Raw genomic sequence first — 24,723 nt, 5'->3', positions numbered from 1 at the left:
CACTTTGTATCTCTCTATCCTACATCTCTCTATCTGTCAGATCTGCATCTTGCATCTCTGCATCTTGTATCTCTGCATCTTGCATCTCTGCATCTTGTAAATCTGCATCTGTATGCGGATCCTGCCCTTGCTGTGTATGCTGAACGTCATCATGCAGGGCGATGCGGGCTATGGATGACGGCATCTGCATCTGGGTACTCAGTTCAGACTGAGCTTCATCCTATGTTAGGAGCGCAGGCCAGTTCTCTCTCTCTTCTAGCGTATTTGTCAGCGTACTAACTGTATCTTCTGATTCTAGCTTCTTCGCCGTCGTATACCGCCGTGTCTCATCGAAAACAGTATCTCTGATAACGTCTACCCTTCCATACTGTCCCCCTTTGTACGGAAACCAGATCCTATATAGGTTTTTGGAGACATACCCCACTAGGAATCCGATCTCTGCTCTCGGTGATATCTTGTCTGATTGTGTGCGCTTTGAATCTAGGATTCTCGAATACGCTAAGCAGCTATACACCTTGAGGTTTGAAAGGTTGATTCGCTGGTCCTTTATCCTATCTGGTGCAGCCAGTTTTATCAATTCCATCCAAGGTATGATCCATCTTCCATCTACTAGCTTTGTTGGCATACGGTTTAGTATGTATGCTGATGCATATACTGCTTCCGGCTAGAGCGTCTTCGGTAGATCCGGGTTTTTATTGATTAATACCCTTGCTATTTGGATGATTACACCTCCGGATCTCTCTGCTGGTCCGTTCATCTCTGGTGTCTTAGGAGGTGAGTGCTCTATAACGTAGCCTTCGGCTTCAATCATGTTTTCAACCTTATTACTAGCACTACGCTCATTGTTATAGTGGAAGACCTTGATTCTGATATTTAGCCAGTTTCGGATCAAAGCGATGAACTTCCTAACAGCCCATTGGCAGTCCTTCTTCTTCACGTGAGTGAATACAAAGTGGCATCTGATCCTATTAAGATAGAAATGCGTTAACTAGACATGTCTGTTATATGTAGGCTGATTTTGTACGAGGTTAAAGTGCACTCTGCTGAGTACCCCGTAGGCTTGGCCTATCTTCCTCCGTGAGATCTGCCTAGGTGCATTTGCTAACTGGTAAGCTTCGCATACCTGTTTCTCCGAAGCCTCTTGCTTCTTAGGGTTGCAACCAGTTATCTTCACACTTTCCGTTATTTTAGTAAGTTTTTCAATCCTCTCTTTACTAATATGGCCTAGGCGACGATGCTAGGTTTCAATAGAGGCTTTAGATGCAGGTTCTCTGGCTGACTTCTTTACAGCTGTATTCACTAACGGCTGGTTCGGCTGCACTAACTAGGGAAGCTTTTGATCCCGGTATGTAGTATATAGTGGGATTTCGTCTTATTCGATCTAGTTCTTTTTGAAGTTTAAGAACGCTCCTGTTGTCTTAAACATCTGACTGTGGGCGATGATGTTCGTATGGAAACCTGGCGAGTATTTGACATTGAATAAATCCATTCGCAGCGGTGCTTCGTTCCCAAGGCTAACACCATAGATTGAGACAGTTCCGATTCCTTCTACCATCGTCTTCGTGTCTCCTACCCGAATCGAGCTCGTTGTCTTCTGAAATTCGACGAATAACCTCCGGTTATTACAAATGTGGACTTATACACCGGTGTCGATAAGCCATCTATTGTGGAGAGGATCATAACTGGTTTGGTGGAACATGGAATGATCGTGAATGGTCACAGAATGTTCATGATTGATCGCAGAATGATCGTGATCAATCGCAGAATGTTCGTGATCGATCGCAGAATGTTCGTGATCGATCGCAGAATGTTCGTGATCGATCTCAGAATGTTTCTGATCGATCTTTACGGGTTTCTGGATCTCAAATGCGTCGTTTACTAGCTGGTTCTTAGCTACGAAGAAGCCTAGTGCTCTAGGCTGGAAAACTGGGTTCGCCTGTGTGTTTTTCTCTTCTGCTCGCTTCTTTTCAACAAAGGCTCTCTATTTAGGGTCTGCCTTTATGGCTCTATCCCATGCCTTCTTTTTGTCTGGGTGTGTATCTGGCATACTAGCCGGTTTATCCTCTGGGAATGCAGCCTAGCATCTCCATGGTGCATGTCTCATCTTACTATATGGACAGAACCGCTTTTCAATAGGAAAATCAGATGGTTTCTTCCTAGCTGGTTTACTAGTAGATCTGCTAGCTAAGCTGCTTGTTGTTGAATCTCCGGGCTGAGCTTCCTGGTGGCCCTGCCATGTTGAAAACACAGCTTTTGACAGGCCTCTTTGTGCTGCCTGTTTTCTATGGGCCATAAGCTAATAGGCTTTATACCGGGTAAGTAGGTTTGCGAAATCAGCCTGTCTTTCTTCCTCGCTTCTCTCACTAGCAGAGGCTATCTCAGCTGTGACGATCTAGGCTGTATGGAATTCCGGTGAAATCACTGATACAGCTTCTAGAAATTGGATTGAAGCCTCCCTGGCCTCTGTAATCCCTGCTTTTGTACAGCGTTTTTGTAAGGTTTGCCAATTCAGCAGCCACTGATCAATGTCTGTTGTTTTATCTAGACCTCTATCTAGATTCCTCTATGCCGTGCGAAGGCTTGCTCTATATGTAGGGTTGCACTCCGGTGAGACCCGCTGTCGAGATTCCTAAGTAGTCCCTATGGTGTCTCCTGGTCTATGAAAACCTGGTATTTTTTATGGATGCTCTGGCGGATTGTATTTGCAACTATCTTCCTACCCTGGAGCTTCTTTTTGTATACACTGAGCTTTCTCTCATATTGCGTATTTAGTACGCCGTATAGATGAAACCAGTCTATTGGATGATCTCTCTTTAGATCCTCCTAACTCGGTTCGATCGGTTCTTTCGGAAGTGCGGGTTCTGTATCTGATTCCGGATCATATAGATCCCAGACGTCGAACTGCTCCGCAATGGTTTTGATCATCGAGAGCCATAGCTCCCAGTTCGATGTGTCTTTTAAGGTGACGCGAGAGGACGAATTCGCGGAGAGAGTATAATCCGACATCGTGACGGTTCGATTGACGTTCGCAAATGGATTTCCAATATTGTTGTTGATACTTCTTAGGGGTTGTCTCAATTCAGGGGTTGTTATCTCCGTACAGCCAGGGGCCGGTCTAAAACCAGGCAAATATGGGCTCAATATATATGAGATTTAACAAAAGGATGGAAAAGAGATTAAAATTGAAGCGATTCCGGGCTCATAACTGACGGAAATCAGGTGTATGGCGAACGTATTGGTAAATTCACGATGGTAAAGTTCTCTAACTAACTAAAAAACAACAATGGTCCGTTTTTGACAGTCTGGTCGGACACAATTAGTACGCAATTTGCATAGTCTAAAATCACATGATTCCATGGTATTGGACTCGGTAATCCATGTACTCGGTCTGTATTCTGACAAAAAGTAATAAATTGACTTGTCTATCTTCTTCATACATAGAAAGAAGCACCTATTTATGCTTCTTGTTCTCTATAACAAAATGCATTTATGCTAGGGCGGCCGTTTCTAGCCTCTATAGCAGCCGAAAATGGCTCCCCCTGACCCAGAGCATTCAGATCTCAATTCCACGCTGTCCCATAGCTTCGGTGCAATACAGCTAGAGAATCCTTCGCATAACCAGAAAGGTTTCCAACGTTGTCCATTACTCAACATTAAAACACCTCCTTACGGCGTGATGAGTCAACTAGTTCAACCGTCTTTACTGAATCATCAGGCATGTTCGCTCGGAGTGATTACTATACATTCCCGAGCTCAAGTTAACCAACTCACTAACTCATTACGGACTAGCCCCCTGCTGCATTTGGGCGGGTTTAAACTTATAAGCTCTAGCCCCGTGGATAGTTAAACTAATAAAACTAATAAATCACATTCAGAGCTACGATGGTCGACTAGAATCAATTAGAATCAATTTAGTGCGTTAATAAAGACTAGACCCACTTGTCCTCAATGGTCATACTTATCTTTCTTCTATGGGAATTTCTTCGTCTGATCCTAAGTTATTAACTAACCTGTCGATTATTACTTTGCCACCACTAACTACTACTCCCTTCGGGTCAGAATTGCGTAGGAATGTTTATGCATATTTCCGGGTGGTGTAGTATTAAAGCTGATATTATTAGTTAATTATAACGTCCTAGCTTTACATGGCAGATTAGAACGAGTGTGGGTTGTAGTTGGCCCTAGTGATAGTTAAGCCTTTAGGGACAAGAATATGAGAGAATGTTGACTAGAAATAGAGAGCATGCCACTATAATAGAAACCTCCAATTTTCTCGACAGGGTCTCTCTATGATGAGTAAACATGTAAAGACCGATTAAATTTCGACCCAACAGCTAACTGACTATTGGTTCGCGGTCGGAGCTTAATCCATCCATGGATCGACATGATCTCTAATCACAGCGTGAAGACACTTAACTAATTACGAGTGTAGAGAGACATAAGTAGAACAGACGCCGTGCAATATCATTTACTTCCCTGTGTTTCTAACCACTCTGTGCTATTCCTATTATTTTCTACCCTGTTTATCACTGTCACGCCAGAGCGAGCACCTCCAACTTCCCCCCACTACATCACCACCCCACAGCCATGACGACTCCTACCAACATTGATCCCAAGGATATTCAAGCATACTGGGCTAAATACCAAGATGACAAGTATGTTGAGGGCTGGGCCTCCCTCTGGGACAAAGGTAATCTACCCTGGGATCGTGGCTTCCCCAACCCCGCGCTAGAAGACACCCTGGTCCAACGAACAGGCACCATTGGCGGGCCCATCGCCCAGGACGGTCAGAGGCGGAAGGCCCTGGTACCGGGCTGTGGACGTGGAGTCGATGTACTCCTTACTGGCGAGCTTTGGGTATGATGCCTATGGCCTGGAGTGCAGCGCCACGGCTGTCGATGCATGCAAGAATGAGGAGAAGGAGAACCATAGCCGGTACCGCGTGCGAGATGAGAAAGTCGGAAAAGGGAAGATCACTTTCGTCCAGGGGGATTTCTTTGATGATACCTGGTTGAAGGAAATTGGAGTACCTCGAAATGGATTTGATATTATTTATGATTACACGGTATGTATGCTCACTGCGGCTGTTTGGGCTCCATTCCGTCATTGCTATCATTTTCTCTCCACTTGTACTCTGCGTTCCGCAGGGGGACCTGCAAGATGCTTCACTCTCTGTCTTTGGACTTTTGATGTGCTATTTTCGACCCAGCCTGGATCTTTCTCGTTTTCTGGTCATTCCTTCTAATAACCATCTAGTTTTTCTGTGCTCTGAACCCAGAGCTCCGTCCGAAATGGGCTCTCCGACACACCGAGCTCCTTTCTCCCTCACCTGCAGGCTATCTGATCTGTCTGGAATCTCCGCGTCATAAGAACCCCTTGGCCCCCGGCCCTCCATTTGCCTCTCCCTCCGAGGCCTACATGGAGCACCTGAGCCACCCCGGTGAGAAGATCTCCTACAACGATAAGGGTCTTGTCAATGCGGACCCGTCGCGAGAGCCCAGCAAGACGGGCCTGGAGAGAGTTGCGCACTGGCAGCCAGAGCGCACGCACACTGTGGGCCAGGGTGAGAATGGGGTGATCCATGACAGAGTCTCTATTTGGCGTCGACGTGACTAGAAATGTGCCTGCGAATTTGTGTGATCCAAAAAGGGAGAAAATGTAAATGGAAAATATAGGTGATTCTTGGAGTCCAGCCCTGGATTTCAAAGGCCAGCCCCTGGACGCTAAAGCTTTCGTGGTGTACTTGCGAGCTTCGTTTATAGATTGGACTGAAAATTGGGCTCTATTGTACCCTGAAAGGGTTGATAACGTTGGAATCCAGAAAATGATGTCTTCTATATGCACATAGAAGGTCATGAGACTGGCGAAACCGATGTCAGTTGAACACATGCACTGGAAGGATTTCCTCAACTCCACAGCGGGATCTTGCTTGTAATAGTCGCATCATGCAAAGTAAGCGGAGATTATATCTATTGAAGACAACTATTGTTAATATACATAATTCATGGTATTTCGCACACAGCGTTAAACGCCCAAGGATCATCAACAGTTGCAAGGCGAATGGCATTCTCAACATCACGCTTTCGGAACGCTGGTCCGCGACCGAGACAGATAGAGCCGAGGGAAAGATCTACGACAAGGTCAGTAACGTGCATGGACAAGAAGACACAAAGAAGAATTGATCTCGGCATTACTCACATTTAGTGAAGCTCGCTGCGTTCAGCCGCGGAGCGGAATTGAATCGGGGACTGGAGAGGGGCGAGCTCGGGTCCTGAATACGAATCCCTCGCTGCTGTAGCAGCCTTTGCACACCACTCGCATCCATCCACTCATCAGCACCCGATTCATTGACAATTTGCCACGTTCGAGAGGAAACGGTGAGTTGTTCAGGCGAATAGCTGTCCCTCGTTGAATTGAGAACTTTTGTCCTCAACTCGACCGCGTCTCCTATTTCGTCGTGCATGGCGGCGAGGAATGTGGAGATCAAGCAGTTGCGCTCGTCGATGGTCATTCGTTTGCCGAAGATTGCCTTGACCCTTGGATCATCTCCAGATAAGCTTGTTAATAGATAGTATCCAGTCTCGCAGCATTGTCGGACCAGACGGTGTGAGAGTGTCCAGCGCCCTTGCTTTAAGAGATTGTCGGGCGGTACTATGGTCGGGAAATTCAAGGCGGGATTAGGGATGGATGAGAAGGGGATATACGGAGACGGCAACACTATTCCGAACGGTAGAATTGCTTGTTCTTGGAAGGGTGGCGTGGGGGGTAGTTGTGATAGTTCAGGCCATTGAGCCGCGAGGTCCGACGAGGACTGGAAAGCGTCACCAATTATTGGCAATGAATCAAGTTGTGTTATGGGCGGGTTGTAATTTGAGGTTATATCTTGTGTATCGCTGAGCGTGGGAGACCTCGATGGCGATACGTCCGCCGGGGCTGCAGGTGCTTGTTCGGCCTCGTCGCAGCCACTTTTGGCAAGCGACACGCATTGCTGTGTAACTTTTTGCAGAGCAACTGTGACACGAGGCTGATTTTGGAGAATCCCAGCCTCGAACAGAAGATTACTAAAGGAAAGGAACGACTCGCTGAGCTCTTCGATGCCCGACTCGAGTTCCTGTACGCGAGATTCCAGATTGACGATCGTGGTCTCTTTTCTCTTGCGATATGCTTGCTGCGCGACGCGAAGCTGCTTTCGACGTCTCTGGATTCCTTGGGTCAGTTCCAACTCGCTCTGTAGTTGCTCGGGATGTACCCACCTCGAGAACTTGCTGATCGTCCGTCACAGTTCCTGGCCGGCCTCTCTTGCGAGGCGCGGGCGCGTCAGTCGTTGCTTTGACCATTGTGTGTTGCTTTTGGGGCCTTTTCTTTATCTTGAAAACATAGAGTGATGTAATGGATAATCTGAGAACGCGAAAAGGACGTGACGGCGTTGGTTTACTCGGGGCGTCGGGACTGTTGAATAATCGAAAAATCGGTGGATCGCCACGATTAGCCTGAACTCCGCCCAAAGTTTATTGCTAAGCGCCTCTAAGGACCTCGGGATGGCTCGTTTGTTACTGTTTATGCAAAGTCGCTTGAAGACGAGTGATAAGAACTGAGGTGAACTAACACTACAACCCTATAGGTAGAAGATTGGATGGTGAAATGAGTGTGTCTTATAAAGAGTAGGATACTACTTGACTATACCAGCGATCTTGACCCAGAGCGGGATATACTTGTAGGTAAGGTCTGTATTGATCAATCCCATACAGACCATATTCACAAAGACGATGGCTGTGTCCCCGGCTGCCGCTGGTCGTTCAAAGCCCGCGCCCACAGTAGCAGCATTATCATCATCCCCATCATTCCATGGAGGTGTCTGCGAGCCTAGATGCTCCGTGAACGAATATAGAAATGCCAGACAGAGTAGCTTGGTATCCGCGTATCGATCTTTGGTGCTGTACTTCGTAGGATTATCCAGATACCTGAAAATGTCTGAGCCCGGAGGAATCTTGCGAACGAAGTTGGAGTCGCACGCAGATCGGCTACTGAGCCAGGTGATTCTGGCGGGCTGGTGGCCCTGTGATGACTGCTGCAAATAGGGGAGGAGTTCCAGTACAAGTAGCACATTGGAAAGATAGTTTGTCTGTAGAGTAATTTAGTGGCCGTCCAGGGTAGAATGGAAGTCCCCCATATATCCAACTCCTGCATTTAATATCAGGATATCCACAACCAGGATGTCGCTCTTCACCTGGGCTGCAAGTGATAAAACACTGTCGAAGCTGCCTAGGTCGAGCTTGATTACCTCTACTGACGGGGGATCTTGCTTGGTTGCTCGAGTAGCATACTCCGAGAGGAGCTGACCGGGTTCGAAAGCCCTCGGAGATATCACGGCAAGCGAGAATAATGGTATGGCATCCAAGGCCTATAAGCTAGCGGCAGGTTTCGAAGCCGAGTGAGTCCCGCTGTTGGTCCGGTGACAATAACTGTCTGGCCTGTGAGTTTGAAATTCAATAGGCTCAGCGTCACTCGGGGTTGGAAGAACGGCATCTTGACGGAACCTTTCGTGAATATTTTGAAGATGAACAAGCCACGACAGAGGCAGGGAGGGATCTTGTAGTTTTCAGAGCAAGAAACTCGTTGAATGGTCTGGCAATAGAAACCGAGAGGGGGTTTGCACCATTGTCAACCAAAGTGGAATGTTACTTACAGTCTCCTTACAACCTGGATGGTGGAGAGTGGTCCCGGCAGGCGCAGTGATAGAGACTTCGGAACGCAGGAGCATACGCCGCGGACTTTTGTAGGAGCTGCAGGGGTCAGGGCCCGCGGTCACATGGTGCGGGACTAGTTCTGCGGCTCTCTTCATTAGAATTCTCTTAAGGACGGCTATTCATCCCTTATCATATCGAATCAGCAATGGAGAAATACACCATTTCTCTTGAAAAGGCAGTCGAACTGAGGCCAGTGTCTTCGGAACCGGTACGCCTCTTTCTTTGATTGTTTCTTTTGCTTTTTACTTGGTGATCTGTCTCTCTAAAGTACCTAGGTAGCTAATTTCTTCTTTAGGATAACTTCACTAACACTCAACCGCTGTGGAGCTTCGCCGGCGGCTATGGAGTCTATGGCGGATCAACTGTTGCCCATTGTCTTATGGCCGCTCAAAAGACTATCCCGAGCGACTACGTCGCCCACTCTCTCCACTGCGGCTTCGTTAGCCCCGGTAATCCAAAGCGACCGATTGAATATCGCGTTAAACGCACACGCGATGGGAAAAGCTTTATCACGAGGACTGTCCACGCCACCCAGAAGACCGGTGTGATCTCTGAGGCAATCGTCAACTTTGTGCGGGTGGGAACGTATAGTAATAACGGTGACGTTGATAAGGCAGGGAGACTCGAACATGGGAGAAAAATGCCAAAGGATTTAACACTACCCGATCAAGCAGAGATGGATGGGAAAGGAGTAGATGGGCCGTTTGAGGCTCGCTGGGGGAAAATCTTGAATCGTAAGTCTTTCCCTAGCCCTAACGGTGATTGAAGATTGTTTTCTCTTTATTTTTATTCGAATCTAATATCGAAAAATAAATAGAAATATCTAACGACCTGGTCAACACTCAGATCCGATACTGGATACGGGCTAAGGACCCCATCCAGCAAAGGAGTCCTCAGGCCCAGCTCGCGGCGCTAGCATATATGTCCGACGCATATTTTATTGGCGCCGCAGTTCAAGTACACGACCTGCCGGGTCAAACGTTCGGGACTAAAATGGCTATGGCAGCTAGTCTGAATCATACAATTTACTTCCACCACCCCGAAGCGGTGCGGGCAGATGAGTGGATGTGTTCCGAAAGAGAGAGCCCGTGGGCTGGCAATGATCGCGCGCTGGTGGTTCAGAGGATTTGGTCTCCTAAGGGGATCTTGGTAGCCACCTGTGTCCAAGAGGTATCCATTTCTTCTCTTCCCCTCTAGACTGCCTACGTTGCTTATGCCGTTTACGCTGAATTGCTGACCAGTCCGTAGGGAGTCTTACGTGTCCAAGCGCCCTCCGAGAAGGTGAAACTGTGAAAATTCCGTCTCCAATTGATGGAGGGATAGGCGACATCCTCAATTCTAGTCCTAGGAAGTCGTTGCGGCTTCCCGGAGAATTATGACTTACTTTTGCTACATAGACCACACTTTCTTGCCGTGCTTGATAGCCTTACTAGGAGTGAGACGAACAATTTAGTTATACGTATTACGGTGGACAGGTTATCATTTACGTGTAATAAGTTAGTCAAGGCTATACCCTCTCCTAGCGCTCGTAATGGCACCAGGAATCGGGAAGGTTTGGATCTATAGCCATCATAATCCTAAGATATGCGGCGAACTTGGAAACAAAGAAAGCAAGCTGCTCTGGTATGGAAAGATGCGCAAAGGAAAGAAGAATGCCTACTGTTCCTACCCATGAAAAAGTACTTTTGGAACAACACAGTGCTTCATCTAGACAGACTGGGTTTCTTGAGAGAATCATACATCAACGAATCTGTGTTCCCTGTATATGTAATTGACAGCTTGTGCCCAGGTGTAACGATGTTTTGAAAGAACCCTACTCTGTAAGTTTGAAGAAGCCCCTACGTCTGCACTAACTGTATCTAGCATAGAGTGTTTCAACTTGGGGTTCCATACACAATTCCTCTATATAAACATAAAAGCCAATTTCGAATTTAGCTGTATAGTAACCGGAGTGTGCGTTCTAGCGGCCATTTTTCTAGTAGACATATACAAAAGACATCCAATTGCAGTTCACTTAGAAAGACTACGCAGTCTCGTTGTGGGAGACAACAATTCCCGCATCCCTCTTCTCGTCGCGGTAAATCGCCTCCTGTTCACGATCGTACTCCTCAGCAAACTTCCTTCCGTACAGACCAATCTTGTACCAAGGAAGGTCGAACATCTTGTCGATAGTCTCGAGACTGCGACCAGCGGCCTCTGGCACAAAGAGCCAAACCCAGATACCACCAACAATGGAAATAACACCAAAGAAGTAGAATGTCCCATGAGGGCCGAGACCCGTATCCTCGAGCAGCATCTCAGGCAGGACACGGTTGACAGCATACTGACAGATAAAGTGCATGGCCATAGTAATGGACGAACAGATACCACGAATCCGAAGAGGGAACAGCTCCGAGGACAACAGGTACTGGCCACTGTTCCAACCAAGCGCCCAACCAACACCAGAGATGTAGATAAAAGCGATGGCGGCAGTCGATGCACGATTCTGCGTCTCGCTGGGGACGAAGTCTGGGTTTTCGGCGATGGGGACGAGGTTGAGGAAGATGGCAATGTAGAACATGGCAACGGTTTGGATGACAATACCAATGATGAGAGAGCGCTTACGACCGGCCATATCGACCAGGAAGAGAGCGCAGATGATGGCGGCGACGAATTTCACGACACCAAAGACGACGGTCGAGAAAAGGGACTGCTCTTGGCCAGTGATCCCGACGAGAGTGAACAGATCAGGCGCGTACACCGTAATGGCGGAGCCACCGGACCAGCAGGCCATGTTCTGAGCCAGGTTGGTGAGGAATAGACGGTATGCGTTGCGTTTGATGCCCAGGATCTCCTTGAATAGACCCTTCCAGCCCATGCCGAGCGTGGCCTCCATCTCTTCCTGGAAGGCGACGTCCATTTCGGAGATCTCGTTCAGGACGTATGGGTGGTGGGCGGGTAGGCCACGGAGCTTGCAGAGGACCTCGAGGGCTTTCTCGCGTTTACCCTGTTTAATGTAGAAACGGGGGGGACTCCAGCTGGAAGAAGGTGAGGAGCAGGATGATGCCAGCGAACATTAGGTGGAGGGATGTAGGGACGGCCTGGAGAGATGGATGGTTTAGTCAAATCAGTACGACAACGATTGTAGTCGTTAGCACTTACCCAGCGATTGAAGGTGTCCGCCATGTGAATCTGAGTACCCCAGTTGGCAAAGTAGGCAATCATGATACCACTGCACTTAGCATTAGCGCCGGAAAGCGAGGCAACGGGCAAGTAGAAGAGCATGAACTTACAGGTATACAGCACCAGTAAACATACAAGTACAGAGACCACGGATGGGAGCGGGGGAAATTTCAGAGAGATAAATAGGACCGACGACGCAAGTCTGTCCAATACCAAGACCAGCAATAAAGCGACCAGCGTAGACGGCAGCCATGTTGCCGTTGTTTCCAATAAAGATGGCGATTCCAAGAATCCAAAGAACGCAGAGTTGGCGAGTAGCCCAAACACGACCGATACGATCACAAACGATGAAAGCACTGTTATTCAACCGTGGTTAGCAAAGGGTCTGGGCTTGAAAATGAGGACAATGAGTTTCAACGGCAAGAACTTACAGAAGAGCACCGGCGACACTGCCGAGCTGAACCATGGAGGAAATAGTACCCTTGACACTAGCGAGGTCATCTTTGTCGAGGTCGTCGATACCGACGGACTTCTTGAAAGCGTGGGAATTGAAGACACCCGTGATGAGACCTTCGTCAACACCACGGGCGGCACCCATAAGACCAAATGCAAAGACGGCGAACCATAACTTGAAATTGAGTGTCTCCTTGGGCAAGCCGCCCGTGTTGAACTTGAAGACGTTGATAGCAGCACCACCCGCCATGATGGATGCTATTTATTGTTTTTAGACAGGTGAAGGAAAGGTCGACAGGTCACTTGTGAATTGAGGCTGTGAACCTGTATAAGAGATGATGCAACGCCGCAACAAATCTCGGATGAAGACAATGGGCTTAGCAGGGGTCTTCGAGGCTGGCAGTCGTGGAAGAGAGAAGACAGTGAGGGGAGGACTGCATTTAATAGGAAAAAAAAAATGGTTGTGCGGAGAGCGGACATACAAGGTCTGTCAACCCCGGAAATTTCATTATCACGCCATGGAGGCTCATGCGGGGTGCCATGGGGTATCAAACGCAAGGTTCATCAATCGAATGGGTCGAATGGTGACCAGCCTTTCAAGGCTTGCTTGGCCGAGCCTTGGCTTAAAGATTAAATCCACGTTGTTCCTTAATTCTCCGAGTCTCCGAGTCTCGGGCAAGGATAAATGAGCCATAGCTCTAGCGTTGCAGTAGGATTGTACATAGGATTGTAAATTGAACTGTTTCCCCCCATATTATTCCCAGCGTGAACTACTATCCGATCCAAATCAGCACACTACAGAGATAGTAAAAGTAGTGACGTCGAAGTGTGCTTTGTAATTCTAAGTGATGTACGTGATAGACTATGCAAGGACCACAGACCACATGGATGATGATCTCGATCCGATCCCAAGAATGATAAATGCCGATGAACGGACCAAATGTTTCTAGAGCTCTCCGAATCACGGTTAATATTGGACAATGTCGCCAGAAATTGCAGATATATGCCTCACTAAGAGTCAAAGGATTCCGAGGACCTCTTGGCTGGATCCCATACGGTCTTCTCCGGGGCATCTCCAGAACCACGAGGGATAGAGTTTGGATGATCGGCCATGTGTTCAAAGCGTACCCACGCCAAGTACGGCTAAATGTTGGTTTGGCCAATCAGAGGGCTTCACATCAATGGCGCTCTCCAGATTTTGGCTCCCGTTCCACACCCATACCCCTGCAAGCTATACCTATTTGGGATATGCCCCCATAACTTAATTGCGGAGTTCCTCATTTCCCCGTCGATTTCGGAGGGTCTCCGAAAGCCAGTGTTAAAGTTCCGGCCCACCAAGCAAAACCCGACAGTCTCGGGGCAGTATGCGGTGAAGAAAGTCGGCATCTGAAGAAGACGCTGCGAGATAGAAAAAATGTCGAGCAGGAAAGCTACATTGCAATAACCTTGAGGCTGCAGGTTACATTTCAAATCAATTTTGGAAATCTTTGTGTTGCAGTGCGGTAATGTGTCCCGTTCGAAAAACCAAAGAAACAGCGGCGGTGCCGTCAAATGAAAAAGAAGTTGATTGTGTGGACACGGGATCCAAGCTCTCTTGGCGCTGTTCCTCGGGGCTTGGCTTCTCTTATGTCTCGCCGATGACCAATGGCTCATCGTGACGGCAACCGGGGAAGTCTGGGGTTTATGCCAGTCGGTCCACAGAATAAAGTGAGATGCTGGACCCGAGGTTGGCTTTGATATTTCCGATTCCGGTTTCCCCCACAGATTCCCCCGCATGTAGCTGGGAAGGTTGGGCGGTGAATCTTCGGAATATTGGAACCGACCAAGAACGCTAAACCCGAAAGAAGGCAAACCGGAGGCGCTAGATATTTGCTGTTCTACAGGCGGGGGAGGCAAGGAAAGCCGTCGACCGGGACACCACAGACAAAGCAATCCAGGCTTTTGTGGAACAAGCGAACTATATCAAATAGGGCATTCGGTGAAAGAATAACCTATACCGCATTACTTGAGAATATGCATTCCAGGAAACACGGGAAGAGATTTTCTTGAAAGCGCCACTTGCGTAGTCAGGCCAGGTGATCCAGACCCGAAGAGTTCGAACTGAAAATGGAACAGGACTCAGCCGCAGTTTGTGACTGAAAGAGTAAGGGGGGAGGCCAAGCGGGTTGTCTGATTGGGGCGAAGTTGCAGGGGTGCAGCGACGCAGAGGGCTTTGAAGGAGGGAGAGGAAAGAATGAACCAACCTTGGAAATAGTCGGGAGCTTTGTCTCCTTTCCAATCCGAATCCTACCTTTCGTCTTGGGTAGCAGCCCCCGACTTCCTAACCTTCCTAATCAGACGGATGTTGAGGCCCCAACCCTAAAAGGAAGAACTAACCAGAAAAGGAAATCCATAGGACCTCCGTTTCAAGTCCTAATATACGGAAACAATCTGAGAACCTGTAAAAATGGTTCCGAAATTATTTCGTGTAGAAAGCGTCCTTTCCACCGTTACATTGGACGAGACGCCTAACCACCCTGTGCTCTATAACCCCGCTATTCTATATCTTCCAGCTCCATTATGGTGTTGCGGGCTAACTTCAACGACTGCTCCCCGCCTCCCCAATAAATGATTATATATAGCCCCTCAGCAAATTCGGTGATTCTTGGCGCAGCCGCAACATGGAGGCCCACTTAAGAGTGTTAGAGTCGGGCACGTCCCGTTTGGGCCGACAAACGGAAAAGATACTTCACAATATTGATTAGCGCCACCAACTATGCATCTTGAAAATTGCGTGTTGGAACTTTCACCATGTTTATGTCGAAACTCATCGCATATAGTAGTGAAGGTTAAAAGGTCTATGTTGGCTGAACAAGGGTGGAACTGAGGGCCGAGCTGAGAAGTCTCGGTCAAGAGCTCGACCGTGCTGATCGCACGGGTCCAAAACGATGCCCTATAATTTCTTTTTGTCATTGAATGGGGGCAAATTGGGCAGCGCAAAATTGCTTGGTTTCGAATACGTCATCTGTCATAATCGGCGAATCGGTCGGTGATATGTGCTCGCTATAACAGCTGCATAGTAGTTTTAGCTCCGCGTCACTTGCGATTCCTAACACCTACCACAGCTCTGCAATTACTAACTAGTTAGTTAGCTATCAATTCCTTCGCTTAAAGGGGCCCTAGCTAACCGTCAAAGAAAAAAGTAGTGTAATGCTTAGAGAAGCTGTAAGACAGTCGACGCCTCTTTTCATAGCCGACAGGTAATTCAATGTCATCGTCTTCATATATGAATCTGAACTCTCTCCTGGGCGTATACAATAACAGCTGCATATAACAATAGACGCGAATATGGGCTCGTGTAATGGTTGAGAAGATATAGAAAATGTGATATATCAGAAATTGCTAGACACGGTTTCCATCTTTGCGGCTAATGGAATTGTCCCCTTGGGAATTTAAGATAACCACGATTCAGATGAACTGGATGGCGATGGCTCCCGCGACAGACAACCAGGAGATAATATATGAGGCTTCTCTAGCATAAAATGAACTCATACTTGTAGGGACGGCGATAGCGTATCAATTGCCCCCGCTTATCCCAAGATATTACATGGTTGTTAAGTTTGACTAAATATTAAAGACCCAAAAGAAGTCAAAATTTGGATATTTTTGGTTTGATTGGGATGAAGGCTTTCGGTTCTCTTGGCTGGTCTTGTACTTTTGTATGGAGTTAAGGCATCATTTCTTCATCTTTCTAAGGGTGGAGATTTAACGGAAGCTAGTATCCTATGCTAGTTAAATAATTCGCCAACTGTCCAACAATGCTTGCAGCTTCTCTAGACTGCACTGTTTCAGGGTAATGTGCGACAATTATTGATTGCGATGATTTCACCACACAAACACCCTCTTTGCCCTAATATTCTCACGATTTAACGAGCCATCCGCTATTGTCGTAATTGAAATGCCTTACCTTCTCAGCATATATGCTCTGATAATCTGCTTTGGTGACCATAAGTCTTTCCCCTGCGAACGTAGAGCCCACCAGAGTATAGAGGAATTGAATCCTCGAAGCCCCTCAACATATATTGGACTTCCTCTAATTGAACCTATTGGAAGGCGTTCCAGCCGCCTGCAACTTTCAGAGTAATATAATAAAAGGAAACTTACGTTGAATCCTGCACTCGTTGCAAGTAGAGCATCGCCTCCTGCTGAGAATATAGCCGCTTTGTCGACTTTTTTAGATCCCACCAGGGTTTGATCGACCCATCCTATTACGGTAAGATTAGCCTTGAGATGTCTGTTTGTGAGATCTGCATACCTTGCCAGCTCATCTTGGGTGAAAAATAGGAAGAATGGAGAAAAAAGAGAGACGGGAGGAAGTTTATGTCGGCCTTGAAGGGAGGACGGTGTATAAGGACGCTAAACCTAAAAGGGGAAGGCTAACCCGCTGTGTCGTTCAGATAGTCAATTATCAAAGCCTGGGAAGTCCAAGCATAGACTATACAAACGCACTAAGTGAAAATAACGCAAGTCTGGAGCCTAAAGAGGTCTATTAGATTAGAGGATAAAAGGTGCAGCCAGAAGAGCGCTCATGTATCTATAATCGTTGCGTTCGAAACTTAGGGCTAATGAGAGGCGTTGCCTTGGGAATTTCTTCCAAGAAAAGATAAATTGACTTTTGATTCAATGCAGATGCTTTTCTAAGATAAGATCCTAAAGCATACAATGAGCAAAAGAATCCAAGCAGTAGAAACTATATATTACTATTAGTTATTTAAAACAGGTCTGATAAAAGTAGACAAAAAATCTCGAAATGACCAAGCAACCGTTCTTCCTTCATCCTGCTGCCCTGGCAAAAAGCAGAAGAAGAACTTCCAAGCGGAGCATAGGCCAGACATTCAAAAGAAATACTCAGGGTAACATGATGTTTCTCTGATCCGCACCACAAGGACCAGAGAGATCAGGAACCGAGAGGGATCCGGATAGCAATCAAGAGATGAATCGGCGTCGAGGCTACTCAACCGATTTACAGGAGAGCCATGAGACCAACAACACCAGCGAGGAGGCCAGCAACGGGCTTAACGTTGGAGGCAGCACCGGTGAACTCGTTGGAGGAGGGGGAGACGGGCTCCTCAGGCTTGGAGGGAGCCTCGGGGGCCTCAGGGACGGAGGGGTGGGCAGCGGGCTGGGTCTCCTTGGGGGCAGCGGGCTTGCTCTCAGCAGGCTTGGAAGCAGCGGGCTGGGAGGCAGCGGGCTTGGAGGCAGCGGGCTGCGAGTGGGCAGGGACAGCGGGCTGCGACTGAGCGGGAACAGCGGGCTGCGAGTGGGCAGGGACAGCGGGCTGCGACTGAGCGGGAACAGCGGGCTGCGACTGGGCAGGGACAGCGGGCTGCGACTGAGCGGGAACAGCGGGCTGCGACTGGGCAGGGACAGCGGGCTGCGACTGAGCGGGGACAGCGGGCTGCGACTGAGCGGGGACAGCGGGCTGCGACTGGGCGGGGACAGCGGGCTGCGACTGGGCGGGAACAGCGGGCTGCGACTGAGCGGGAACAGCGGGCTGAGAGTGGGCGGGGACAGCGGGCTGAGAGTGGGCGGGGACAGCAGGCTCAGAGTGAGCGGGGACAGCAGGCTCAGAGTGAGCAGGGACAGCAGGCTTGGTCTCGACAGGCTTAGGCTCAACGGGCTTGGTCTCGACAGGCTTGGGCTCAACGGGCTTGGAGTGGTGGGGCTTCTCAGGAATCACGACATCTCCGGTGGGCTTCAGAACAGGGGCGGTGGGGCCTGCGGTGGGGTGGGGGGGCGGGCTGAGTAGCATTGTGGAAGGTCACAGGCTTCTCGTTCTCGCACATGGTGCAGACAGTGGTCTTGGTGATGGTGATGGTGCTTGTTCCAGTGACGGGAACAGTCCAGGTCTTAGAGCCAGAGGTGACAGTAGACGAGGTGACTGGAGGTATTGTTAGCATGTGTGCTTCATGAGATATGTTTTGGTAGAGATTAAGGGCTTACCAGGGCAGGTGGTGGTCACAAAGGTGAGCGTCTTGGTGGTGCCAGGCTTCACGGGGTGGTGAGGCTTGGTGGTGTGCTCGTGAACCGGAGTGGTCGAGGTGGTGCAAGGGGTGGTGCTGTTACTCTGGACCGGGGTGGTGGTGTGCACCGGGGTGGTCAAGGTGGTGCATGGGGTGGTGGTGTTGCTGTGCACCGGGGTAGTGGTGTCACTGTGCACCGGGGTGGTGGTGGTGTGGTGGTGCACCGGGGTGGTGGTCGAGGTGGTGCACGGGGTTGTCCACGACTCAGTGGACTTGCTCCAGGAGTCGTGAGTCGACACATGCTCGGTCGGCTTGGACCAGGAGTCGTGAGTCGACACATGCTCGGCCGGCTTGGACCAGCTCTCGCCCCAGCCCTCAGCGTGGGCAGGGGCAGCGACAGCGGCAGAGCTCTGAGCGGCGGGACGGACGAACTGCTCGCCACGAGCCTGCATGATACCGGCGAAGGCCGGGCTGGCAAGAGCCAGAATAGCAACGGAGTTGACCATTTCGAGAGATCAAAGTCTTAACAAACAAACTTGGAAAGATAACGAGTGAAGAGATGATGATAGAAAGCTTGAAAGATGGACAGATATGAGCGGTCTTATATGCCTTGTTTGGGATGACTGGTTCCAAGTCATGACGGATATGGGTACCACGGTCGTGTCCAGGACAGAAAGGTAGACCTGATTCGCAATGTGACCATATGGCCGAATGCAGGTAGTTGGATGGCTCAACCACAGATGGCAAAGGCACAGATGCAAGGCCATTGGATAAAAAATTTGTGCAATGATACATTCATTTGGCGAACTCCGATGCAAACGTGACAGGCTGGAGTATCATTTGGGTAAGAAGTACAGGAGGGCTCCATCTTCCTCCACTAGCCCTGGAGAGTAACCTAATGCGGAAGTATAAGAAGAGCTTGGCAATTTCCATAATGTCAACAATCCGCAAAAGTGGTGGGTAGATTACTGGCGTGACTGCATATTGCTTCATTTCGATGGTAAAAATCGCTTAATTATTGTTCAACAATATGTGTATTTTGGATTATATGGTCGGCAAAAGGACCATTCTGGGTGTTCAGTGTTAGCAAAGTGGCAGCCATGACACCTCCAGACCCGGAGGCAATTTCTAGTGCGATGGCCGGCCGATCATATTCGAACGGGACCGCAATTGATATGAGAAGACTCCTCTGATTTGGGTTAGAAAACCCACGGTGATGTATGGCCTCGCAATGGAAACGCGAAACCAGTGGACCAGAAGCAGCCAAAAATCCCCACATACGAATAGGGCTGTTTCCTTCCAAGGTTGGCCCTCTGGAATGTGGGAATGGCATCCGATTGAGTGTAGGGCCGTTCCATTGGTAGGTGCCACTTTGCAAGAATGTACGCGAGAACCCAAAGTATTCTCGGAGCAAGACGATCCCAGTAGGCTCACAAGATTTTTTTTTTTTAGGGATCAATCCGGATATGGCCCATTGTAACATCGGCTATAATCAATGACGGGGACATCAATATAGCACTGGGTTAGGGATAGCCTCCACTGCGCGAAGAGGGTGCATTTTGCGGCAAACCAACAATCTGGTTCTTGCCAGAGATTGAAAGCGGGGAAAGCTTCAACCAATCCGAGGTGTTCTGAGCATCCTGCATGCTCGTTGCCCTTTGGAACAGCAGGGAAGTCTAGATGTCATCCATGGATCCTGGTGGACGAGAGGTACAGCAGTAAGGTACTGCAGAGATCTTGGCCGCATGCGGCAAGCGTGAATGTAGTACCTCGACATCGTCCAGCACAGTTCACAACTGCCTCTCGCTAGTAAAAGCGAGGAATAGTGTCGAGGCAACCCATCCGTTTTCGGTCACTAGATAGCATTTCCATTTTGGGATAGCACGTGACATAGGGCTTAGGGCAGACGCGTGCACGGGGCGTCGCGCGTCGCGCGTCGCGCTTTCCTGTTTGGGTTCAATTAAGCCCCGGAGAACCTTGGAAAGAGCATTTGCTTTGCCCATCACAAGACTCGCCCACAATGCCTCACTCCGTATCGCCTGGCTCTGCGCAGAATGATGATGAGATGCCGGATGCGCCTCCCGTCGAGACCTCGACTGAAACCAATGTCAGACTCGAGGATATGTTCAACGACGATGATGACGATGACGAGGAGTTCCCGGCTTCTGGAGATGTGAAGATGGAATCACCATCAAAGGAAGAGTGAGTGCGAACTTTTCGTACAGTAAGACGAGAGTGCTGATAGAAAGTTCGCAACAGGCCTCCAGCACCCACGCCCTCTGGCGTGGATCCGGATATCATGCTCGCCTTCTATCAACGACTTTTCCCCTTCCGATACCTTTTCCAATGGCTGAATCATGGAATTGTACCAACGAAAGACTTCGGAAACCGAGAATTTGCATTGACACTGCAAAATGACGCCTATCTCCGATACCAATCATATCCGACTGCTGACCTGTAAGGCCCATTTCAACTTTTATTGTCAACCCCCGTTTGAGCTGACACATATGTCCAGGTTCCGGAAAGACATACTTAGGATGAATCCTTCTCGTTTCGAAATCGGACCTGTCTACAGCACCAACCCACGCGATCGCAAAACGCTACGAGGCGGCCAGATGAAGCCAGTCTCTAAGGAATTGGTTTTCGATATCGATTTGACTGATTATGATGACATCCGTACATGTTGCGTCAAAGCTAATATCTGCGCTAAGTGCTGGGCTTTTGTGACAATGTCCATCAAGGTTATCGACACTGCACTACGGGAGGACTTTGGGTTTGAACACATCCTCTGGGTTTATTCGGGCCGTCGTGGTGCTCACGCCTGGGTGTGCGATCCCCGTGCACGCAATCTACCGGATGAACGGCGCCGAGCCATTGCTGGTTATCTTGAGATCGTCCGCGGAGGGTCACAAAGCGGGAAGAAAGTCAACATTAAACGGCCACTACACCCCCATATTGTACGAAGTCTTGAGTTGCTCAAACACGACTTTGCCCGGACCACACTCGGTGACCAAGATACATTTGAATCCGCCGAGCAGGCAGAACGCCTTCTGTCCTTGTTGCCCGACAAGACCTTGAACGAATCCCTACGGAGGAAATGGGACTCCTCCCCAGATCGTGCCAGCACCAGTAAATGGGCCGATATAGATTCACTCGCAAAGACGGGTAAGAGCAGCACGCTAAACCCGGCGACTCTCCGAGATGCGAAGCAAGATATTGTCTTGGAATATACCTACCCACGCCTGGATGCTGAGGTCAGCAAGAAGATGATTCACTTGCTCAAGAGTCCATTTGTTATTCATCCTGGCACCGGCCGGATTTGTGTTCCCATCGATCCTCGCAATGCTGAAAACTTCGATCCTCTCTCTGTCCCGACAGTAATGAGTCTGCTTGCTGAGATTGATGAATATGACGCGAAAAACCCTGCCGGCACAGCAGAAGCAGATATCCCTGATGTTGAAGGCAGTGCGATGAATGGCTCTGACATTAAGGGTGGTCGTAAGGTGCAGGACTATGAAAAAACTAGCCTGAAGCCTTATATCGATTTCTTCCGTTCCTTCATCGCAGGCCTCATTAAGGAAGAGCGTGCTGGCAAGCGTGAACGTGATGACAATGGCGCTGCTGTCAAGGCCGATCCTATGGAATTTTAACCGCAGCATGTTCATGTTCCTTCCCTTTGCCTAGCTTTGCCTCATAGGATTATGACTTTATGTTTTGTTAATTACCGTCGCTTTCATTTTGTACTTTATATCAAGGATTGCGCTTTCGAGGAGTTGGGGTCTGTTGTGCATGGGACCGAGTCATTTACCTTCAATCAGCCTGTTTTTTACATTTATCACCTTCTCACTCGAATCTACCAATTGGATAAAGATAGTCACTCGGCTGTGGAACTTGTCAAGTTACAAGATATGCAATATAGCTAAGGCTAGGGGTATAGCCATATAATAAGTGAAGTGATTGTATATTGGAAATATTGGTACAAATAGAGTCGCACAAGTAGTTGCACTAAAGCTAACCAAGATATGGAGGCACGAGGGTGGTATCTCCACAACAGGTAAACTTCTCATTATCAAAAGACACCCCTGACAGGATTAAGAGGAAATGAGCCAAAGGTTAAATAGGGTAGTTAATTTAAGCACCAATGAAGTTCTTGACGGCTAAAGGAGAGAAGTATTGTCAGCACGAGTCACAGAAACATTATATAGGAAGGGCAACATACTCTCCAACCAGCGCAGGTACTCCTTCTGCTCCTTAACGGAGATGTAGTCAGGAACCATGTTAGCGAACTCGGCGTTAAGGCCGCGGTCCTCGAGGTAGCGGTCCCAGAGACCCTGGAGGTCCTCATCAAGGTTCTCGAAGGGGGGACCGGCGTAGAGGCTCTGGCGAGTCCAGTCCTTCTCAGCAGTCAGGGATTGGGCGAGCTCAGCGTTGGCGAAGTGGGAGACTTCCTCAATCTGGAAGACACCGTCCTGGACAACGGTCTGGATCAGAAGAGCACCGTTGTTGGGCTTCTCAACGGTGATGGTAACGCGGGCAGGGAAGCTGGGCTCCGGCTGCTCGAGACCCTCGGCGGAGGCGTCATCGCGGGACTGGTTCTGGAAGTCCATCTCGTCGGTCAGGGAGGCATCGTCAAAGTCCTCCTGTTCGCTGATGTTCTGGATATCGGCGACGGTGAAGCTGACCCGGATGCTAAACAGTCATGTATTAGCATTGATCATCGATGTCGAATGAAAGGAAAAAGCGGAATGAGATCGTACTTCTCGGTGCCGAACTTCTTGGTGAGGATAACCTCCTGTTCACCAGCAACATCCTTCACCTGCCACTCGCCAACCTTAATAGTCTCCTCGATGGCTTCCAATTGCTCCTCAAACTCAGGGATTTCGGAAGACTTCTCGTGTCTCAGCTCATCCTCGAGCTTGGCGAGAAGCTCGACGTCGACTGTAAAAAAAGAAAATCCAAAATCAGCGCAAGGCCACATACGGAGTCCGCCACCAGATAAGACCGGATTTCGGCGGACTCTTTCAAATATCAGTCAATGCATCTTACCTTCCGATGAAGGAGCCTTGAAGATGCTAGAGGTCGAGAACGCAGCGTAGGCGGGCTTAGTGGCCTGATTCCAGGATTGGAAGACAGCGGGCTTGGGGAGTGCTGGGCGCAGTGCCGAGGTGGCAATGGAGCGCGAGAAAGTGCGCGGGATAGAGCGGGTGATAGTGCGAAGAGAAAGCATTGTGAATGTGGATGGTCTAAAGTTGATGAAGATGAGAGCTCGGGAAAAAGTGAATGAGCTAAGATATTACGAGTGCCAAGACCGCTTCTGTTTTGGCCGACTTTGCGCCACGCAATTGGATTCTACGATAGACAAAAAAACACATTTACTTTGCAATTGATCTTTATTGTAGATGATATTAAGTAATTTTGGTTGATTGGAATCCATATTGCGCCTCGCTCTACTATACGCTCGTGGATGGCTGGAAGTCCTGGCGCATGAGAAACTACACATCTAGATGGACGATACAACCGCATTGAATTGAAATGGTATATTCGAGAATATTCGGCTGTACAGAATCTAGAGAAGAATCAATGTACCCATAATGCGCCAACCCAGTCTTTTTGGACACCAGACAAACAAAGTATAGGAAAAAAGTAATCGTGGGATCATGACATGCTCTTCGGTGGGAAAGTAGACGTGAGTTTCTCTCCGTCTTTTGTGAACCGCATAAACTTGATGGCACTAAGACCCGACCAGTGTCCATTCCAGTTCTTCATCGCAGTCATTGCATATTGATCGCTTAGATCAGGCATCCATAGCCCAGTTGCGAACTCCCGATCCTCGGTTTGCACCCGCTGTTTCAAGGCCTCTTCGCGCTTGCTAGGAGGACGTCCTTTCCGGCGCTCCGACTCAAGCTGTTTGATCTCCTCAGAATCACGCGCAATATACCTGGGCTGGGTTAGTCTTCGGGTATGGCGGTTGAACGTTGGTGGTACATACTTGGCGACGAACTCGGAAATCTCCTCGGTCGAGAGGGCCTCAGTACGCTCCTGTATAGCCTCATGGATGTAATCAATTCGGTCCACTATTTAAGTCAGCCTGGTTGTCCTTCAATTGAAATGGGCAACTGTCTCACAGTATGGCTGTCTTGCACGGTTCACAGTGGCGTTATGGCGGGACAATCGATCGTCGCGAGCACCGGCTTTACGGAGTCGGTGGGCATCGCGACTGTTCTCATGGAGCGCATTAGTGGAGCTGCGCTTCTTGGAAATCTGCTTGTGCACCTTTTCCAAAGTAACAGGCATGATTGCGGGCAGAGGACAAGAATTACTCCAAACACTCCGCCGTGGGTTTCGACGATAATTTTCGT

At 48.9% G+C, this 24,723-nt stretch overlaps 11 protein-coding genes across 11 annotated transcripts; 3 read left to right on the top strand and 8 right to left on the bottom strand.

Annotated features, from left to right (window-relative positions):
* Positions 1 to 19: 19 nt before the first annotated feature.
* N7519_009260 (uncharacterized protein) lies at positions 20 to 625 on the bottom strand (the record flags this gene model as incomplete). Its single annotated transcript, XM_057296033.1, has 3 exons — positions 20 to 220; positions 281 to 395; positions 420 to 625. 3 exons carry the CDS (start codon positions 623 to 625, stop codon positions 20 to 22), a joined length of 522 nt encoding a protein of 173 aa, XP_057143915.1.
* A 2,198-nt stretch (positions 626 to 2,823) lies between these two features.
* Positions 2,824 to 3,006, bottom strand: N7519_009259 (uncharacterized protein; the record flags this gene model as incomplete). The annotated part of the gene is made up of 1 exon (XM_057296032.1): positions 2,824 to 3,006. One exon carries the CDS (start codon positions 3,004 to 3,006, stop codon positions 2,824 to 2,826), a length of 183 nt encoding a protein of 60 aa, XP_057143914.1.
* A 1,581-nt stretch (positions 3,007 to 4,587) lies between these two features.
* On the top strand, positions 4,588 to 5,616 carry N7519_009258 (uncharacterized protein; the record flags this gene model as incomplete). Its single annotated transcript, XM_057296031.1, has 3 exons — positions 4,588 to 4,857; positions 4,910 to 5,065; positions 5,257 to 5,616. 3 exons carry the CDS (start codon positions 4,588 to 4,590, stop codon positions 5,614 to 5,616), a joined length of 786 nt encoding a protein of 261 aa, XP_057143913.1.
* A 386-nt stretch (positions 5,617 to 6,002) lies between these two features.
* Positions 6,003 to 7,337, bottom strand: N7519_009257 (bZIP transcription factor; the record flags this gene model as incomplete). The annotated part of the gene is made up of 3 exons (XM_057296030.1): positions 6,003 to 6,130; positions 6,199 to 7,198; positions 7,254 to 7,337. 3 exons carry the CDS (start codon positions 7,335 to 7,337, stop codon positions 6,003 to 6,005), a joined length of 1,212 nt encoding a protein of 403 aa, XP_057143912.1.
* Positions 7,338 to 7,669: 332 nt separating this feature from the next.
* N7519_009256 (uncharacterized protein) lies at positions 7,670 to 8,526 on the bottom strand (the record flags this gene model as incomplete). Its single annotated transcript, XM_057296029.1, is given in 3 exon segments — positions 7,670 to 8,122; positions 8,180 to 8,354; positions 8,369 to 8,526. 3 exon segments carry the CDS (start codon positions 8,524 to 8,526, stop codon positions 7,670 to 7,672), a joined length of 786 nt encoding a protein of 261 aa, XP_057143911.1.
* Positions 8,527 to 8,892: 366 nt separating this feature from the next.
* N7519_009255 (uncharacterized protein) lies at positions 8,893 to 10,040 on the top strand (the record flags this gene model as incomplete). The annotated part of the gene is made up of 4 exons (XM_057296028.1): positions 8,893 to 8,955; positions 9,043 to 9,481; positions 9,565 to 9,917; positions 9,996 to 10,040. 4 exons carry the CDS (start codon positions 8,893 to 8,895, stop codon positions 10,038 to 10,040), a joined length of 900 nt encoding a protein of 299 aa, XP_057143910.1.
* Positions 10,041 to 10,770: 730 nt separating this feature from the next.
* On the bottom strand, positions 10,771 to 12,612 carry N7519_009254 (uncharacterized protein; the record flags this gene model as incomplete). Its single annotated transcript, XM_057296027.1, has 5 exons — positions 10,771 to 11,764; positions 11,802 to 11,827; positions 11,889 to 11,958; positions 12,020 to 12,265; positions 12,341 to 12,612. The coding sequence occupies 5 exons, from the start codon at positions 12,610 to 12,612 to the stop codon at positions 10,771 to 10,773; spliced, it is 1,608 nt and encodes a 535-aa protein (XP_057143909.1).
* Positions 12,613 to 17,364: 4,752 nt separating this feature from the next.
* On the bottom strand, positions 17,365 to 18,870 carry cspA (putative cell surface protein; the record flags this gene model as incomplete). The annotated part of the gene is made up of 3 exons (XM_057296026.1): positions 17,365 to 18,142; positions 18,186 to 18,282; positions 18,345 to 18,870. 3 exons carry the CDS (start codon positions 18,868 to 18,870, stop codon positions 17,365 to 17,367), a joined length of 1,401 nt encoding a protein of 466 aa, XP_057143908.1.
* Positions 18,871 to 20,384: 1,514 nt separating this feature from the next.
* Positions 20,385 to 22,014, top strand: N7519_009252 (DNA primase subunit PRI1; the record flags this gene model as incomplete). Its single annotated transcript, XM_057296025.1, has 3 exons — positions 20,385 to 20,566; positions 20,624 to 20,821; positions 20,880 to 22,014. The coding sequence occupies 3 exons, from the start codon at positions 20,385 to 20,387 to the stop codon at positions 22,012 to 22,014; spliced, it is 1,515 nt and encodes a 504-aa protein (XP_057143907.1).
* Positions 22,015 to 22,495: 481 nt separating this feature from the next.
* N7519_009251 (MAM33 family protein) lies at positions 22,496 to 23,591 on the bottom strand (the record flags this gene model as incomplete). The annotated part of the gene is made up of 4 exons (XM_057296024.1): positions 22,496 to 22,521; positions 22,584 to 23,053; positions 23,122 to 23,302; positions 23,411 to 23,591. 4 exons carry the CDS (start codon positions 23,589 to 23,591, stop codon positions 22,496 to 22,498), a joined length of 858 nt encoding a protein of 285 aa, XP_057143906.1.
* Positions 23,592 to 24,019: 428 nt separating this feature from the next.
* N7519_009250 (translation machinery-associated protein 16) lies at positions 24,020 to 24,670 on the bottom strand (the record flags this gene model as incomplete). The annotated part of the gene is made up of 3 exons (XM_057296023.1): positions 24,490 to 24,670; positions 24,354 to 24,438; positions 24,020 to 24,302 (listed from the first exon to the last, which is right to left on the bottom strand). Exons 1-3 carry the CDS (start codon positions 24,656 to 24,658, stop codon positions 24,020 to 24,022), a joined length of 537 nt encoding a protein of 178 aa, XP_057143905.1. The 5' UTR covers positions 24,659 to 24,670.
* Positions 24,671 to 24,723: the final 53 nt, after the last annotated feature.

This window comes from Penicillium mononematosum, assembly GCF_028829835.1.
Source record: "Penicillium mononematosum strain IBT 11891 chromosome Unknown utg000005l:1.0-9366267.0:1.0-9372171.0, whole genome shotgun sequence".
Classification (NCBI taxonomy): domain Eukaryota; kingdom Fungi; phylum Ascomycota; class Eurotiomycetes; order Eurotiales; family Aspergillaceae; genus Penicillium; species Penicillium mononematosum.
Note: the sequence above shows the minus strand (reverse complement) of the source record. Positions and strands in the feature narration are given on the sequence as shown.